Below are 18,440 nucleotides of genomic sequence, written 5' to 3' on the forward strand. Positions count from 1 at the left end.
GAGAGCAGTTGTCCCATATATTACATGTATGCAATCAATCACATGTAGCAGTTAGTACGTACATTTTTTTAAATGAGAACATTCCTGTGATGATTTTAGCAGCATTAAAGCATTTTTTTTTTAAAAAAATCAGTGATCACAGATTTGGCTTGGGGTTTTTTTGCAGTTGTTTTCTGTGAACAATAGCATCCTGTGGCAGCCAGGCCTGATGGCAAAGCTGTAGATGGCAGCTTGCTGTGAGTGAGATGCTGGGGAACAGAGGCAGTCACGAGCTGTGCAGCAGTGATTGAGAGTGGGTCAGTGTAGGCACAGATGCATCACAATATTACCATTGCAAGATGGATTCTGAGCCACTTTTAAAATATGCTTAGTATAGTGATGAACATTGTAAGAGTGTTTCCTTCTTCAAATTATTTATAACTGGAAGATGGTACTAATGAATTAATGGAAAGATACTGGAGAATTAGTCCCGACTGCTCAGAATAGGTGTTTTTTATAATGGAAAGCAGCTAGCTAAATTAGGTGTATTTCTGCTGCCTGAGCAAATTATGGCAGTATTTGGCTAAACAGGTTTTGAGACTAGGAAATTTTAGCGACTCCTGAAATTAAATAAAGCAAGGTTTAGGGCAGTAGGAGCAGGAGCATGCTGCAATCAGCAGGGGTGAATAACCTTTGTGTAACGGGTGATTTTGGTAAGTGGGTCAAGGTCAGTGGGGTTTGTCTCTGTATTTTGACAGATGCACTACAAACACCCCGATATCCATTTCATTTTACAAGGTGTGTGTGTGCACCAAGATAACGCTCCAGAGGGTCACTGGTAGGTTACAATGTGCCAGCCGTCACACGCACAATGTATTGCATGGTGCCAAGATACAATTTCAGGGGTCTGGAGGCACCAACAGCGTTCAGAGCCCCACACAACACCTGTGCCCCACCAGTGTCTCCCTAGCTGTCCGTTGCTGAACATCCCATTGGCATCTGTTTTCCAGAGCTGACAGGTCTGTTTCTATTTGTGCAAGGCATTTTTAAGGCATTCATGCCCCAGTTGTCTTCTAGATGACCTGGAAGAGCTTCAGTGAGTTGCCCATATTCCTTCAAGGAGGAAAGGAAAGGACAAAGTTTGTTTTCAAAATGAGCATTTTGAGGTGGTTTTTTTTTTAAGAAAACCTGGTCAGATTTGAACTGTGTAGTCCACACAGCATGGAGGTAGATTTACTGTGTAAGGCAGGTTTCAGTTTCAAACTAATAGTTAGAAGAATATGTTTAAACCTTTGTCAAGTGACTTCAGATGCTCAGGAATCCTCTTTCTTGTCGTTTTAAAGCAAAATTTTAAACATTTTTCACCCCACAAGTACTGAGGGCATTGAAAGAAAATTCCTATAAACTGCTAGGAAACATACAGAATAAACTTTTTTCCTACTTCCCAGTTCTTGTAATAATCATCAATTTTAGGTACTTCCTGAAATACACCTTTGGCCAAATTTTGCACTGTTAAAAATGGCATTTTCTGTTGGGCAAACTGTGTTCATGCCCCATGGCTGACAGGCAAAGGCCTGAGTCAAAGCTTTTTGGAGTCACGGGGCTTTCGCTGAGGGGCAGACCCTGCATGTTTTCCTAAAAATCCACAGTGCTGTTAGCCCACGTCTCCCCTTTCCCAACCCGTCTCCTCGTGGGGAGGCAGAAGCCTGTTTGAAGACAAACAAGTCGCAGAGCCTGCAAGGTGCAAATATCTTTCAGCAATGCCAACGCTGAAAAGCCTGAGCGCCGGGCGCGTGACACGCGACGACAGGCGGTTCTCACTGGGCCAGCAATATGCCAGCGCTGCCACAGGCACAGGGGTGTGCCCCCATTGCACCTGGGCATCCCTGGACACCCCTGCCTCGGGAACACACGTGGGACAGCAGCAGGGATGGGCAGGAGGGCTGCCGGCTCCTCACCCCTGCCGGCTCCTCGCTCCTCGCCCCTGCCCGCGCCCCTTGCCCCCGATCCGGTCACCCTGCTTCTGCCCTCCTCCTCTCCCCAGCTTCTTTGGGCTGGGGCTGATTTAAATAGGTTGGCAAGGAGCCAGGAGCTCATCATTTTAATGCAGTGTAAAATGGAATGTGCATAATTATATGCAAGCCATATGTGAGGGAGACAGCTCAGCTGTGAATTTTGGGAGGCTGTGAGAGGGAGAGAGCGAACAGTCAGGAATCAGATGAGATGGAGCGGAACGGAGTGCAAGTGTCACTCAAATGAACAGTGTAATGAGCGTATTGCTGACACTCCTCCTTTCACCTGCTTCTCCCTTTTGCTTTAACTCAAAAGCAGAAAACGCTCGAGATGAGAAGGGAAAAATACTATATGCAAGCAGGATTGCTAATGGGCTCTGGTAATGTCTCCATTTAAACTTCAGCTTTCTTAATTAACAGTGTAGTTACAAAAAACAACCAGTAACTTTTAATGCATCTTTGTCATTAAATATTTTGACCGCATTTGACTGAAAGACCATTGTTCTCACTGGATGATTGCTCCGTTCAAAGCTTCACTTAAGCATGGAGGGGGAATCCATTTATTTGTAATAGTATTACATGTAAATTATGAGTATGAAAACTTTTTTTTGTTTTTTTTTTGGCCTTACTGTTAAACTGAAAATACAAGTACGTTATCAAGGGATCGCTTAAGCATGTCAAAAAGTTTAAATGAGTACATATGTAATGTAATCCTGAAAAATGCAATGGAGTAAATTGAAACCCTGAGTTACTCAGTTTCCAGCTCAAATATTTCATTTTGGTTTTGTCTTTTGTTGTTCTAATTATTACTCCACAATGAATTTGCATGTTCAATCTAAGCTATGTAAGAAAACAGCATCCCAAGTTCTCATATCTAAAAGGTGTACTGACTATTTAAAGAAACTTTTTAATAATGTTGTATTTTGGGATTCCCGTCTGTTTTAATGATCTGAGCTGTTATGCTTTTTAGCTATTTTTTTCCTTCCATTATTTGTAAGTCCCTAAATAGGCCATTATATTTCCCTTCAGGCTAGAGATGAAGATGGACATGCTGAAAATTTTCCCCAGCAGCACTATGCTAAGGAAACTCCAAGACTTGCCTTCAAGAATAACTGCGAACTACTTGTAAGAATAACATACTTACAACAAGTCTAGATTGTTACTTTAGCACAGTGAAAACCGTTTTTTTTTTTTTTTTAAAGGCTTTTGTTCATTATGACATACATTATGAAATATGATAGGGTTTTTTTTTTTTTTTTTACTGTTTAAGCATTCTAATGCTAGTTCTGCTATCCGTGAACAGTTTAAGATCTCAAATTGCTTGAAAAATATATATTTAATGTCAGCACGTGAATGGCCTTGTCTTACTACCTTGTCTTGCACTGGTAAATCAGGGAGAGCCATGCAGGGAGTGGCTGGTGATGCACGGAAATTCCCCCCCCCTTTCCCCCAAAGCACCCCAAAACTCACTCTCCCATCCACCTTTGAGCTGTGCCTTGTTTTCGGGTGGTGGCGCTGCATTTTGTTCTGCTAACAGGCAGTCCTCCCCTCAGAGCTTGCCTATTCCTCCCCTTCATAGCTGCATGCAATCCAAAACATCCTTTCCTCTCCACTCCTGTCCTCTCCATTCCTCTCCTCTGCTGTGGGGAAAGAGCAAAAGCCAGGAAAGCACATACAGGGAGCCTGGAGTGTTTACAAGTCATATGAGAGATGAATAATAGCTGTGAAAGAATCTCTGTTCCAAGGCAGGGTTAATTCGCTGTTCATTTTAGCGTTTTCAGCTAGAAGAGATTAAAAGCAAGCAGGAATGCCTATTATATTTCTGTTAAATGAATCTGTTGGGACCTAATGTTCTTGATTAGCTTGCGAAAATGAGTGCTCCACCATGAGTTTTTCTGTTTGCATAAAGTAAACAGAGGATGAATTGTCATACATTTAAAAGATATTCATGCATGGCTTTCGAAAAGGGAGGTTTAGATACATCAGCAGATCTCTCCCTTGCATTCGCCTTTCTTCTCATCTGTACTTAAGTAAAATCATTTGGCTAAATGTAAGTGTTTATGGAGAGTCAGTACATGGGTTTTACTTTGAAACAACATTTCTTTTTTTTCTCCTTGTAACCAGAGAAGAGGCGGGTGGCAGTGGAGGAGCAAGCTGTGTTTTATCTGCACTAAAGCCCATGCCTGCCCTCCCAGGATGCAAGGCCAAGTGCTACTCTGGGAGCCCCAGGTGCAACAGGCAGTGAAAGTCCAGCTGATGAACCGATAACTCAGTGCCAAAGTTGGCCTCCAGGTTCAGTCAGCTGGCCATTGAAACCCACAGCAGGAAGCAGCAGCCCAGGGCTGGTGGCCAGTCCCTGCTCCCCACACTGGACAGAGCACAGAGCATCTTGGCCACACCTGCACTACTGGGCCTGCGCTCTCCTACCCCACAGGTGTCCCCTGTGCTGAGCCAACCCTTGGTTGGGTCAAGACAATGCTTTTTACAGCCACAGGTGTCACTTAGAAGTCTCTGTTTGTTCGCAGTATAATTCTCCCCAGCCAAAAGCAAGGTGAGCCATGAGATCTGGTCTTGGTTCCTCGTAAACCCTTTGTGAAGTTCCTTGTGGTTTCAGGGATAGCAATGTTACATCCTAAGGAGAAGAAACTAGACAAACACGAAAAGTGGTTCCCTGGTGTACTCATAATTCCTGTGCCAAATAAATGAAGCTCTTTCTTCAGGGCCATGCTTAATTACTGTGCTGCTAATCAGGCCTGACAAACCATCCCAGCACACCAAGATTGCTCCCAAAGTCAGTAGGGCTTCTTGGTGCTGGAGAAACTTAGTAATAGAGACAACATGATATAAGTCATGTAATATTTCCATTGAAAATCTGCTTTATATTTAGTGCAAGCCATCAGTGAACCAATTAACCCACTCTGTGCTATTAAAACCAAGCTTTCTTTTAATGCCCAGTTGCTTATTCCCCTATTAATATGCATTTAAGTTTTTGCTTTGTTATATCACCACTGTGTCTGGCAAAAGCTCAAGTCATCAAAGTTAGTCTTTCATGTGCTTTTTTGGACAAGTTTCAGTTCTTGTTTAAGGAAGTAATAAAAGCAATTTGTTATAGTTTTATTTTTCCTATGCTATTGGAAACAAAATTGGCAGCAGTGTAATCTGTACTCAATTTGTATGTGAAAAAAATAGCAGGAAAATAATGAATATGTACCTCTGCTATCTTTAAAGATGTATTTTAGGAACTTTCAGTGAAAATATGATGTTGAGCCTAGGTGTGGGTGGTGGGGGAGCTAGTGTTATTTGTTTAAGATTCTTTGTATTTCACAGAGAGGTAGTGTTATTCCTTCTACATTTTACTTTATGGAAACAATTCTATATTAAAATGTGCTCAAATTTCAAAAGCTACTTTCACCGGAACTGGCCATCAAGAAACCTTCTTTCTCTTAAAGGCTAGTCAGTATTCCTTGAGAGAGGAGAAAAAAAAAACCAAACAAAAACCATGAAAGAAAGGAGTGGTGACAGCTGATCCTCTAAAATATATTTTCAGAATGGTGAAAACTTACTCAGAATCTAAGAGGGCAAGACAGATGCCTGCTGAGTGACAAGATGAGATTTTTTTAAATAAAAGAGAAAGTGAAACTTGTTTATGCTTCTGAGAATGAGGGAATCCTTGGAGTTTTCTGAGGGCAATTCACAGTAAATACAGTAATAGTCTGTCAGGTGAAATTGGAGGCTTCAGCTCAAAAATGCTTTCTTTGCTTTAGGGTTTAGCTGCCATTTTCCAGTGAGGTTTGTTTCGGCAAGGGCAGACTCCTCTGTTTGGGAAATGCTCATGCTGGGGGAGTGCTGCCAGCCAGCATCCAGGGCTGGGTTGCTGCTGCTGGGTCTGCATGCCAGGGCTCTCCCACAGGAGCCAGGCTACACTGGCTGAATCTTAACATCCCAGGTCACAGGCACACACAGCAAGCTTTAACTCTTCAATACCTGGAGAGATTTTAAAGCATGGTAACATAGAGTATTACAAAAGTAACATGGAGTATTACAAATTGTATGTTTTCTTCCTTGCTTACATGCCACAAGAGGAGATAATTTAATGAGGTGCAACTCAGCTTTTCTTTTTGTTTTTCATCTTTTTTGAATGTGAGCAGGTTTGATAGGAAGTAGAAGGAAGAAAGGTATAATTTAGGCAGGGGAAACCCCTGAAGTGTGTTCAGTAGTTCTGCTTATTAAGAAGAGCAGTGACAATTAAATATTTTGGTTAGTATAGAAAGCCATTTTGCAGTTATGGGATTGGAACAGGGTACTCATTTCCCAAGCTAAATCCATATATGTTGTGTCCTGAGATTGTTGTGGGGCACAGAAACCAAAGTGGTTAAGATGCTTTAATCAGTGAGCACGTAAGATCTTCCTTGTAGACTCCACAGTGTTTTTGAGAATCATGTTATCTAACATTTAGCTATCCATGATAAATATTGGGAGCTACATAGAAGAAATCTATTTTTAAAAAGCCAGGTCAACATGCTGTCTTGGCCAGCCATCCATTCTTCTCCCACAGGCACTGCCTTGGGATTTTAATTTCTTATTCCATGAGTGGCTGGAAGCGTTTCTTTCAGGCACATCTCTTTGTTTCCAGGAGGGAAAGGCAGAATTTTGTCCCTGCTGTAAGCTGATTGTCAAGAAACAGTACAGTCCAGCTAATAGTGGATGTGGGGAGAAAGATGGGATTAACCGCTGAGAAAGGGGTGGCTGGAGTGAAAAGGCCAGCAAGAAGCCCACAGCCCCAGCTCTAGCTGGATGAAATTCCTGAGCCATTGCCTAGAGAAAGGAAAAATCCATCTGGCACCTACCCAGGTTAGTCAGGGTAGGAAGAGTCATGCTTGGTTGCCTTTTAACAAAAGTGGGAAAGAAAAACCAGCAGTTTGTCCTTCCTCCCCCCGTTTACTCGGGATATTGAGTCAAGGTTTCAGATTGGCATGCTGCTGTATCGGGTAAGGAGGGTTTGATGGGTTAAGGAAATTAAACATCAGGTTGCTTTCCAGATCATTTGTTTATGGAGATGATGTGAGTACCACCCACTGCTATGGGATTATATGTAAAGCAAACAAATAACCAAACAAAACGTAAATATCCTGAAAAAAAATCATTTCCAGTCCTACACCCAGCTGAATCCATGCTTTTCCTTCAGTAAAATCATGATCTTTTCATCTCTGAAATCAAAAAGTCTGTTCCTAGTAGTTCTGCTCTGAGAGGATAAATTTGTGAATGCAGTATGAGATGAATTATAAGTCCTGGTGCTTGGAAGCTATTATGTAAAAGACTCAAAATAAAACATGCTTGCTATTGGATTTAATGCAAACTCACCTACAGCCAGTTATCTTTAATCACTGACAAAAAGAGGCAGAGAAAACTCTAAAAACACATCTACAATGGAAACATGAAATCCAAAATGTTCTCTTATGAACAAAAGGCCTTTGGGGAGGCTATGGCAAAGCTGCAGTGAGCCAGAGCTACAGCTAATGCTTTGCTTGAAGTCGTGTCAATGCGCTCTGCTGTTCCAGCACTAGAGGCAGAGTCAGGACAAATGGCACATGTGGGGCACCCAGACAGGGCAGCGGGGATGCAGGCAGGTCAACTTCAGAATTATGGCACTGGAATGTGGGAAAGATTTCTACTAGACTGACATGAAAAAGTACTGAGAGTATTTGTAGTCAGATGAGGCCAATAGGTTTTGCTGTTGTAGATGAGTTGAGTGTAAATATGCATATTGGTATCCTTTGAAGGCCATGAGAGTCTTGGCTTCAGAAAATGAGGCTTACATTTTTTTAAGGTGCCTGACCTGCTTACTGTGCCCCAGTATCAAGTAAAACTGCTCCCTGTTAATGCCTCAGCAGTAGAAGAAAATACCTCTCAATCCACTTAAAATCACAGTGCCTTCAAAAAAGGACTGAATTAGGGAGAAATAGCTTTTCTCCTTCTGCCTCTTGCCTTTCCACCCTTTTTGTCTTACCTGCTGTCTCCTTATTCCTAGCAGAGTGGAGAGAGAGGAAGAAGTGCACTTCCCCTTGTGCTTTTCCTGGCTTTTCCTTCACCCACTCGGGTGCAAAGCAGCAGAGGGAGAGGGAGAGCACTTCCTTCATTCTTGCCACAGATCGGGGATGTGCAGAGCTTTCTGCCTGCAAGCTGGAGCAGGAGCACTGCCCAGCAGCTCCGAGGGGTGCAGGGCCACAGCTAACCTGTCAGGTATAATCCTGTGGGCAGGAGGGGATTCTGCCCCCTTGGAGAGGCAGGAGAGGAGAGGAGGAAGAGATCTGTGACACCTTGTGGAGTTCCAGATCGCAGAGCTACTGAGCCTGATGGGAGTTTAAGACTTCCACAGCCATGTCTAAATGCTGTTTCAGCGTCGATCGATGTTTGTCTCACTGGTGGTGCAGTTTTTTGGTGGTTTTCTGATGGATTTCGTCAGTTGCTTGCTCAGTTTGCCATCACAGTCTGAGGGCAACTGGTACTACTGCATCAGTTGCACTGTGGCATATGCAGTGATTCAAGCAGATGACTCTGCAAAACCCCTAACAGCCATTGGAGAGCCCACTGTTGGTTTCAGGGACTTTGGATCAAGCACAAAGAGCTGTCAGAGTGGTGGTTATGGCCCTGGAACAAAAATACAGTGAAAAGCAATTGTAGCAGTGAATTGATACTGATGCTCTTAAAACCTCAGTAATCTTGGCCACATGAAATTCAACCTTTCTTGTGACTGAAATAACAGTGACGCTTAGGTCATATGGTAGATTAATTGCCTGTAGTGTTTCATTTTCAAAAACTAAATTGTCCATGAGCAATGGCAGAATATTTTGAAACGAAACTCCCCAAAACCCCACTGAAAACCTTGCACTCTGTTTCTTTTCAAGTAAGGGCAACAAACCAGGAAAAATTATTCTGAATGGTTTTTTTGTCCTTGATTGCTGCCAGGCTGAATGAAGGGCTAAGTGGTGCTCGCCTTATATGTGTGTTCCCATTGAAGTCCACGGCGCTGTGTAAATGCACTGAAAAAAGGTAGCACTCAGAGCACAGGTTATTTGCAGCCCTGGGGAGAGACAGCCCTGACACCCAGCTCCAGCTGGCCCTCCCTGCCTGCTGCCTGCCAGCACAGGTAGGCACCACGGGGCACTGGGTGCCTTGGCATCTGTGCCGCGATTGGCATCTCGTGGGGATAGCACAGGGATAGCACAGAGCTGCAGCCTGCCAGCCACCCTGCCACACGCTGTCCCCAGGAAATGATAGTCTCTGTGCCTGTCTGCACGGATCTATTCACTGGTTTAGAACAAATGCAGCCACTGTCTTGCCCGGCACACAGGCTGTGTCCTTCTTGGCCCTGCCTTTTAATGACACGTTTTTCTGTCCCACAATGGAAGCGAAGCAATTCCTCACATTATGACAGCATGGACTGGGAGGCTTCCTGGGCTGCAAGAGACCTTCTAGGGCGTCTTGAAAGGAAGTCTTGGTCTTTCGGGCCTTCTGCTCCCCTTCTGCTATCTTGCACCATGCTGCTACTAAACTTTTATTTCTTAACTCACACCGTGTTCAGGACTCCACAACCTCTGATCCAAAGCCCAGTGAAATCAATAGGATCCCTCCTGTTTGTTTGAGGTGGGTTCTGAATGGCACCTTATGTTATGTAGACAAAAAAAAAAATGAATTGCTGCTTTGAGACATCTTCCTTCTGTCTGACCAAAGATTACAATAGGCCAGCTAACAGCTAATTTGAAGTGTATAAAACATGATCTTTATTAATAATATCTAAGCTGAAGGCTGCCATCAGAGGCCTGTTGTAGCTAATAGAAAACAAAGCCCTGTCTTGGCAACTCTGAAGTGGCAGACTTTCTGCTGGAAACAAGACCCAAACCTCACTCCTTTTACACCCAGGGTGAGTGAGTGACCACGACCGACAGCACTAAGGAGGGTGAGGTGTCTCCACGCCTCCCGCAGGGGTGGGCAGGGGATCCCAGTCACCTTGGGAGTGCCAGGGAGGGCAAGGCTCTGCCAGTTCCCAGCAACACATAAAATACAAGGTATAAAATTCACAGGAGCATGAGGAATGGGAAGAAGGAAGGGAAGGAAGGGAATAAAAGGAAAAAATCTCCCCCATGGCCAAGGACGCGGCTTCTCTCCAAGCAGGCTGGTGCCACCAGGAGCTCTACATAATCCAGTGAACTGAATTAAGGAGGATGATTCTAATTAAGGAGGATGATTCAGAGCCCTAAAGAGAGGGACTAAAAGGTGCAACAGTGAGAGGGGTGGGCAGCTTAGGAAGAGGGGCAGTAGGAATGGGACAGATTTGGGAAACACCATGGCTATAGGCAGTGAGTGCTTGGCCTCCTGGAACCACGAGTAATCACATCCCCTTTCCCACGGCACCCAGTTACATGTAGGAAGCAACTTTGCCTCTAATTTACCATTTTCCTTCATCCCAGTGCAGGAGCATTATTTTAGGATGTGGCATTTGACACTTTGTGAGCACAAGCCTGCCTTTCCTCAAAAGGAGGCATGTTTTTAAATTTTTAACATCTCTGTTACTATTATTTTGAAAGAGAAGAAAAAAAGGAAAACAATTAAAATCCCATTACAGCTCCAAATCTGTCATCTTCCTTCCCAGGACAAGCATTAAATTTTCATTAATAAATCTGCACTTACTGATGACCTCTGAATAATTTCTCTAACCTTAATTTCTCCTTACTGCCATATTGTGTTGTATTACTCTAGTTTTACTCTTTACTTTCCTTATTTGTAATGTTTACTGAAGTTATAATTTTCATATTAAACATGTCACTGAAAAATTGGTTTTTCTTTAATATTAAAAGAGTGCCCCACAATCTTTTTTATTTACCTTAAATTTAAACATGTAAAAAGTTAAGAAACTACTAGATGAAAATGGATTAGTTTATTAGCAGACTACTTCTTAATAATTTCAATAAATTTCAAAGTAAAAAAGCCTGGAAAAAATTGTCAGCCATTCCCCCACCCAAATCTCTATAAATCTATAAAAAGGTAAAAGAAAGAAAAAAGGAGATTCATGTCTCTTGGGAAGTAAACCAGTTGAGAATTGTGGCTTAGCTTTAGTAAACTGGCATTCATAACCTGTGTCAGGCACAGCATCACCAGCCAGGCAAAGGAGGGGATTGTCCCACTCTGCTCTGCTTTGGTGCAGCCTCACCTCGAGTGCTGGGGGTAGTTTTGGACATCACAATATAAGAAAGATACTAAGCTATTGGAGAGTGTCCAAAGGAGAGCAACAAAGATGGTGAAGGTCCTTGAGGGGAAGCTGTATGAGGAGCAACTGAGGTCATTTGGTTTGTTCAGCCTGGAGGAGACTGAGGGGAGACCTTATTGCAGACTTCAGCATCCTCATGAGGGGAAGGGGAGGGGCAGACACTGATCTCTTCTCTATGGTGCCCAGTGACATGACCTGAGAGAATGGCCTGAAGCTGTGCCAAGGGATGTTTAGGTTGGATATCAGAAAAAGTTTCTTTACCCAGAGAGTGGTTTGGCACTGGAACAGGCTCTCTGGGGAAGTTGTCACAGCACCAAGCCTGACAGAGTTCAAGAACCATTTGGACAGCACTCTGTGTTTTCTGAGTGGTCCTGTGCAGGACCTGAGTTGGACTTGGTGTTCCTTGTGGGGCTCTTCCAAATCATCTTACTCTGTGATTCTGTGAAATAAAATTCAGATAGTTTTTATAGAATGTTAAAGAATAAAGATATATCTTGTTCCAAAGGAAGCAAAGTGTGATAAATTAAAAGTCGCTGGAATTCCTTCCATATAAATTGGAAATAAAATTTCCCAAGTCATCACCCAAAGCTGTAAGTATTTTCTTCTTGGGGTCTGTGCAGTAGATGCAGATGACTCAGTAGGGCCTGTGGAATGCCCTAGTAGCTGCTGGGGAGAGCCATCCCTTGCAACACATCTCACCACCACCGTACCTGCAGCACAGGGTCAGGCCATAAAACCAGATTTAATGCCCAAGGGCTTGGGTATTTTTCACCTCTGACTGTGGCTCTCAGTCATGCAAGGTGTTAATAAGAATGGGTTTTATCAGGTCTGAACAGGTGCCTACGTTAATGAGTGTGACTTCTTGTGACGATGCCGTTGGTTTATGTCTCATCCTGCTGCAAGTATTGTCTTCCCCATTGGAAAGTGTTTGAAGGCTTTGATCCCTTTGGAGAGCCAACATACTGTAGTAAGAGAGTAGGGTTTTGAAAATTGGGAGACTGTACTCTTTTTATTTCTCAGATTTAAGATCCAGCCAGTGGGAAGGAGGGTTGAGAAGAGCTTGGCCACTGTTCAGGTAGACTGCAGGGAGGTTTGAGGGGGCACTGGGATATTAATATTAAGTGCCTGACTCCATCTCATTGGGAATCCCTGGGACTGTGCAGAGCTTCCAGGAATGCCATCCCAAGAAGCAAGATTAGTGCCACACAGTTACCTGAAGAGGATCTGAATGCTAGGAGCACATATCTCACAGCTCACTGTCTGTGGCAGACACTCTTTTTTACATCTCAGCAGTGACATGCATTATATTGCTTTTGGGATGGGAAGAAAAACCCAAAATATAAATCCTGCATTTTATTATAGAAGTTAATACCAATGATTACATAAAATCTAATGAATTTCAGTTCTCACTTAATTGCTTCTGAGTAGTTCACTTAACTTATTATAAAGAAGCAAGGACATATTCATTTAACAAGCAGCAGCAGCCTTGGCCTAGCATCTGCCTACATTCTCTTTTCAATTAATCAATTATAGTCCAATGGTGTGTAATTACACATTAAAAAAGTTATTGGATATCACAGCATGGCTGTCCCAGGGGGCTCATGAATACACTAATATAACACACCTGTAATGACCTGTTCTCATATCTGCAAATTGCTCCCATTTCTCTCTCTCTCTCTCTCTCTCTTTCTCTCTCTCGTTGCTAAATGAAGATGAGAGCAATTACCATTAACTTTTTGAGTCACATCTAGTCAATGAGAGAGAAAAAAGATCCCTACCAGCATTCATAATAAATTTGTCTGTTGGTACTCAGAATTTTAACTGTACCAGGCATCAGGCTGGAAGGCAGTAAATGTGCATCAGGATAGTAAAGGGTTGTGGGGATCCCAGGCTCATTCTGAGCACATGCTGCACCTGTAGACAAGAGAAACAGGTAAGCGGGAAGGTCTCCTCAGATCACATCCAGGCATAATTTACCTGTCTTGGTTCAAATCAAACCAAACTCTAGAACTGATCCCTATGCAGTGGCTCTTAAGTCTTTGCATAGCAACTAAGCCGTGTTGCTGTTGTGTTGGGGTTTTTTCCAAATGCGAGAAAGAACAAAATTTACTATGTAATGGCAGGAAGGCTTTGGGTGTGCGAGAGGATACAGGCACCAGTGCTCTCTTATTAATGCATAACAAATGAAACCAAGGAGAGACTCTTAATCTGCATAATGGAGTCTGACAGATTCTAAATTGGTGATTCAGTCAACTAAAGGGTCCAAAAATGCTCTGTGGAAGTGAGCTTTTGATGGCTCCATAAGTCAAATGGGGGATGATATCTATCAGCATTTTTATAAATGTTGTCTTGCACGATGTCATTTTGATGTGCTGCTGTCTCTCACCCTGGGAAGAAGTGTCTGTTTCCTTACAAGAAGTTTTCTTGTTCTTGCCTTCATTTGCAGACTGGGGTCTTTCAGGTGGGTGTACAGGCAGATAAAAGCACATCAGTATTTTGAGCACAGCTTTTTGCTTGTAGTAATCTGAAATATTCCTATGCTGTACACCTGTCACCAGCATAGCCCTAACAATTTCAGTGAAACCTTCATCTCGCCCATGGTTGCCTCCCTGTTTGAAAACCACGCACATCTATCCTTGTGCTTGATGTCTTTCAGGATAGCAGGATAATCCTGTGGGATTCAGGGGATCAGATGTTGCTCTTAGTTGCATTCACAGTTAAGGTGATGGATGTTTCAGTCTCAGCTTTAGCTGGGTCTACATTTCACTCTGGTTTTCACCAGTTTCTTCCCAGTTCCACAGCACCCTTAGATTTAGGACATGGTTCCATTCACATGGCTGGCTGTGGCATCTCAGTATTTGGCATCCAGGCTGGACACTCTCTCTAGGTCCTGTGGTTAACAGAGGAAGGCAAGCACTTGCAGAGTGGGATTTACTCAAAATAATTAGGTGTTGATTTAAGATTGGTCAAACCAATATTTATATGTGCCCATATCTGCTCATTAACTAGATAAATACTTTCCATATGACACCTACGTTTTAGGTACCACAGTCATTTGCTGAACTGCATATTCCTGCATGTGTCTAGGGTCAAACTTGCAGGTAGAGTCATTCAGAGGTACTGCTTGTATGCTTGAAGTTAGGTATCTGCTAACTTTATGTTTAGATGTCTAGTCTCCAGCTTTGAAATGGAGATGCTGTTATTTAATTGTCTTTGCGTGCGATTTGAGTTTAAAATGTTAGAAGTGCAAAATGTTATCTCTTATTTGATGTTGTGTTATATTCCGAATAGTAAACGACTGCATCCTTGGTATTTGCAGATTTCATTTATTATAAATTATTATCTGATGCAGGAGAAAACAGGTCCCAAGATTTACTTACAGGTATTTAAAAACAATTTGACTCCCCAGACCTAGTAACTGAAGTAAGCAGAGCTGTGAGTGGGTCCCACAAAATGATGGAAGTGTGCATGTGCACAATTCTGCTCAATGCACAGCTTTTTTTCATGCTTGGGACCAAATTTGTGCCTTTTTTTTTCTCTTCTAACCAGTGCCTGAATAATCAGCTAAAATGTTTTAAATAGAGAAAGGAACACAGTTATAGTCTAGAGCTTTAATATACAGTACAATATTCAATTGTACAGGCTGGTTAAATATTGAACCTAAAATACCTGTCAGTTGCCTCTCCAGCTGTGCAGCTGTGTATTTTCTGTGTGTCTGATGGGGAGCAGGGTAGTATTTCACTCAGTTTTAAAAATTTGCTTTTAGCTGTATTCTCCACAAGAAGCTGTAACTCTTTGCGTGTCACTTTCCTAATTGAGCTATAAACTCTGTATTGTACTAATATGTTTTATTATGAGGAATAAACATACTTCTTCTAGTCAGGCAGAGATATAATTGACCACCTGTGGTCTGTCCCAAATGAACATTACTGCACATGACACTGAAATTAATGCCTCCTTAGTCATGATGCGAAGCAGTCATTTTCTGAGAGGTTTTTAGTGGTTGGGAAGGTACCACATCCCAATACATTTCTGCTTCATAACAATGTAGATTCCTGACTGCCAAGGGTAGAAGCACTTGGTGTTCACCTGGCTACTGCCCCTCTATCTCTCTCTGTCTTTGGCATTCAAACCGCCCCTTTATTTGCTCAAAACATTAAGCAAAGGACCAGGTTCTAACCCAAGCTAGGGGTGCCTTTTCATCAGTCTGGCAATAGGAAGAAGCCTCAAAAGTTGGTGCATGTGAAATGTACTTAGGTGGCCCTTTTCAGCTGCCAGAGTGATGTAAAGGAGTCTCAAAATAGATGAGAATCTGTCCCAAACATAAGACTGTGTGATGCTGGAAAATAGCTATAGGGACATTGTGCTGGTGTATCGTTTTACCAAGCCATAAGGGCCAAAGGATGCTGGAAACTGGAATATTAAAGAGCTAAGAGATTGACTCCATAAATAGAAATGGTAAATGCTTCTCTTATCAGTTATTTTGCACTTTGTATTAATAAATCTCTGGGATGGTATTTCATGTAAGATCACTAGATCCTTCAGGATCCAGTCTCTTCCTTAAACTGGGAGTATCTAGTGTCACAAGCAAAGCAAGCAGGTGAGATTCTCAGGTGTACTTGCACCTGCAGGGCTTTTCCCGGAGCATGTGCCCAGGGAGGAATGGGGTCCTCAGCAGGGACAGGCACAGCCTCACAGACAAAGGGGTTGCACAAGGCCAGGAAAATGTGTTCAGTTTTCTCTTATGCATATCTGATTTCTTCCTTTCTGAGAGATTGCAGGGGACTTTGTTGAGCAAGCGCTGCTCTCCCCAGTGGTTCTGCTCGCTGGATTGCCACAGGGCTCTGGCAATTGCCTCTGCACTGTGTTCCTTCTCTGTCACTGCATCATGCACATTTAATGAGGGGTTATAGCTCATGTGCTTGCGCAGTCCAGCAGTCCAGCTTTAGTTCCCTTTTTCCTCCAGCACAAACAAGGGCTGAAACTGTCCCCAGCAGAAAGGCATGGCCAAGGACTAGATGAGTGCAAGCTGTCCAAAGTTCAGATGAGATTAGCTCAAGATCACTGTGGTCAGTCAAAGGAAAGGCTTGTACTCCTTGCAGAAATGGAGATATTTGTCCGTATTGGTTATCAAAATCTTTCTGTTGGGATCTTGCTGAAATCTCAGTTGCCCTAAGTCACCAGACAGCTGCAGTGACCTGTGTGATGGCTTTTCTCTCTGATGCCCCCCCTGGTGAGATGTGTTCCTTTGGTATCTCTGAACTGCTGGTGCAAACTGAGGTAGGGGCTGAGATGACCACAGCAGCCTGCTTGGGAGAGCTGCAGTACCTTGCTCATGTATTTGGAAAGCGGGCTGTGCTTGTCTCCATGGAATTTACTATAATCTCACCACTCTTTGCCTCCAGTTCAGCTGTGTCAGTGTGAGTTTTGGGAGAAACCCCTTTGTAGAGGAGTTTGGCCCAATTTTCCCCCTGTGCTATTAGAAAAACCTGCTAGAAACAGTTATGATTAACACAACGGAGAAAATAGTTCAGCTGTAAAATGCTGAGGACTGCCACTAGTGCAGGTAAGTTGTGTGCAGAAGGTGAAATGCCTTTTTGAAGGTTTGTGGAGTAGTAGGAGCTACAATTCATGGTCTTTGCTGGCTGTTTTGTAAGTTCCTAGGTATCCAGCTGGCAAAATCGTGCATGGTGTGGGGACCACACTTTTTATTTTCAGAGTGCCTTTCTGAGTGGCAGAGTGACAGCACATGAATGTCATGGTGCACTGATGCAGAAGGAAGTACCACATCCCTGGTGTGCAAAGCCCTGGTCCTGGACCAGAATCCACCTGGATGAAGGCAGATACTCATGGCAGAGGGATAGGTTGCTGTGGGCATGGGGGCCTCCCAGTGCTCTCAGGGATTGAAAACTGCAAAGAGGGCAAATCTTAAATAGCCTGGACCTTGTTGAACCTTCAGTACCTCCATGTAGCTCTGTCTTAAAAGAGGAGTTTGGAAAGTGCTTGGATTATGGCTCTTGGAGGAAACCAGTGTTTAGACCTCATGTTTTATGTTTTCTCACTGCTGTTTGTTCCCTGAGTGGGACTTGCTCCTTTCCATAGGTGTAAACACAGTGCCCAAATGAATTCTGGGAGGAACCTGACTTAAGGCAGATCACCCTGAATTTGAGACAGGTGCTTCATCTGAGTATATATATACAGTGTGCTTCAACTGAATATATATACAGTGAAAAACCTAGAAATGGAAAGGTTCTGTTACTTCCTCCAGAAGATGCTTTGATTCTAAAGTGCATCTGTATTCTGCTGTAGGCTGATACTTGGGGAAGAGAAAAATCACTCACTTTTCTGTAAATGCAGAAGCAATGATTATCATGATCTGCTCTGGGAGAAACCAGTCTGCAGTCTCCATAGTTTGTGCTGCCTTTTAGACTACTCTTTAGTGAAGGCACGGGGGACATTTTGAAGCTGTGCCTGGTGCCCCTTGTCTGTAAGCATGACAGAGAAAGAGAACAACTGAGAGGAGAGAGAAAAGGGCACAGCCTTTTGGTGAGGACAGGGAAGTGATTTCTGGTGTTTGTGACACCACATGAACCTTGTGTGGTTAGCCCCTTCCTAAGCATGATATACCCTGGAGGGTGGAGGCAATGGTAACAGGCAGAGATGAGGTGGAAGGAGTGGGAACTACCTGCAGATGTGGCATCTAAGTAAATCCAAAGACAGCACAACTATTTTTAGCAGAAGTGCAAACAGTGATAGATGCCACGGGGCTGCTGTCACTAAAATTTGTCTATAAGCAACATATTCATATTTAAACAAGTCAGCTTTGCACATTGAAATGAGCAAACACTGTCTCTGTGCTTGTTTGTTTGTTGTGCAGAAGCCATCAGCTTTCACTCCTTATCCCTTCGCCATGGTGGTGATGCAGAGCCATGATGATGGATCATCTGTCTAGCTTATCTGCAAGGCCACAAAACATTTCTATCTTTTATGGCATGATACGCTGTTCTCATGCAGCAGTGGAAAATAGAAATTTGGGGCTGCCTTTGCAAAAGTACCATCTCCTGCACAACACTGCCATTCTGGTAAGCTCACTTGGCACAGTTTGTACAGCTAAGTACATCCACTGTGAAACCTAACACCGGGATGCACATGGATAAAATCACAGAAACTCAGGAGAGGAATAA

The 18,440-nt window shown here is 43.2% G+C and overlaps 1 protein-coding gene across 2 annotated transcripts in view; it reads left to right on the forward strand.

Annotated features, from left to right (window-relative positions):
- Positions 1-18,440, forward strand: part of SOBP (sine oculis binding protein homolog) — a 111,824-nt gene that overhangs the window by 60,370 nt on the left and 33,014 nt on the right. The window contains exon 5 of one of the 2 annotated variants that reach the window (XM_066315214.1): positions 3,021-3,116. The exons of the other annotated variant lie outside the window; for it this stretch is intronic. Within the exon in view, the coding sequence (XP_066171311.1) occupies positions 3,021-3,116 (96 nt within the window). The remainder of the gene's footprint in view (positions 1-3,020; positions 3,117-18,440) is intronic. 2 annotated transcript variants of the gene reach the window in all.

Source organism: Sylvia atricapilla, chromosome 3, assembly GCF_009819655.1.
Source record: "Sylvia atricapilla isolate bSylAtr1 chromosome 3, bSylAtr1.pri, whole genome shotgun sequence".
Classification (NCBI taxonomy): Eukaryota; Metazoa; Chordata; class Aves; order Passeriformes; family Sylviidae; genus Sylvia; species Sylvia atricapilla.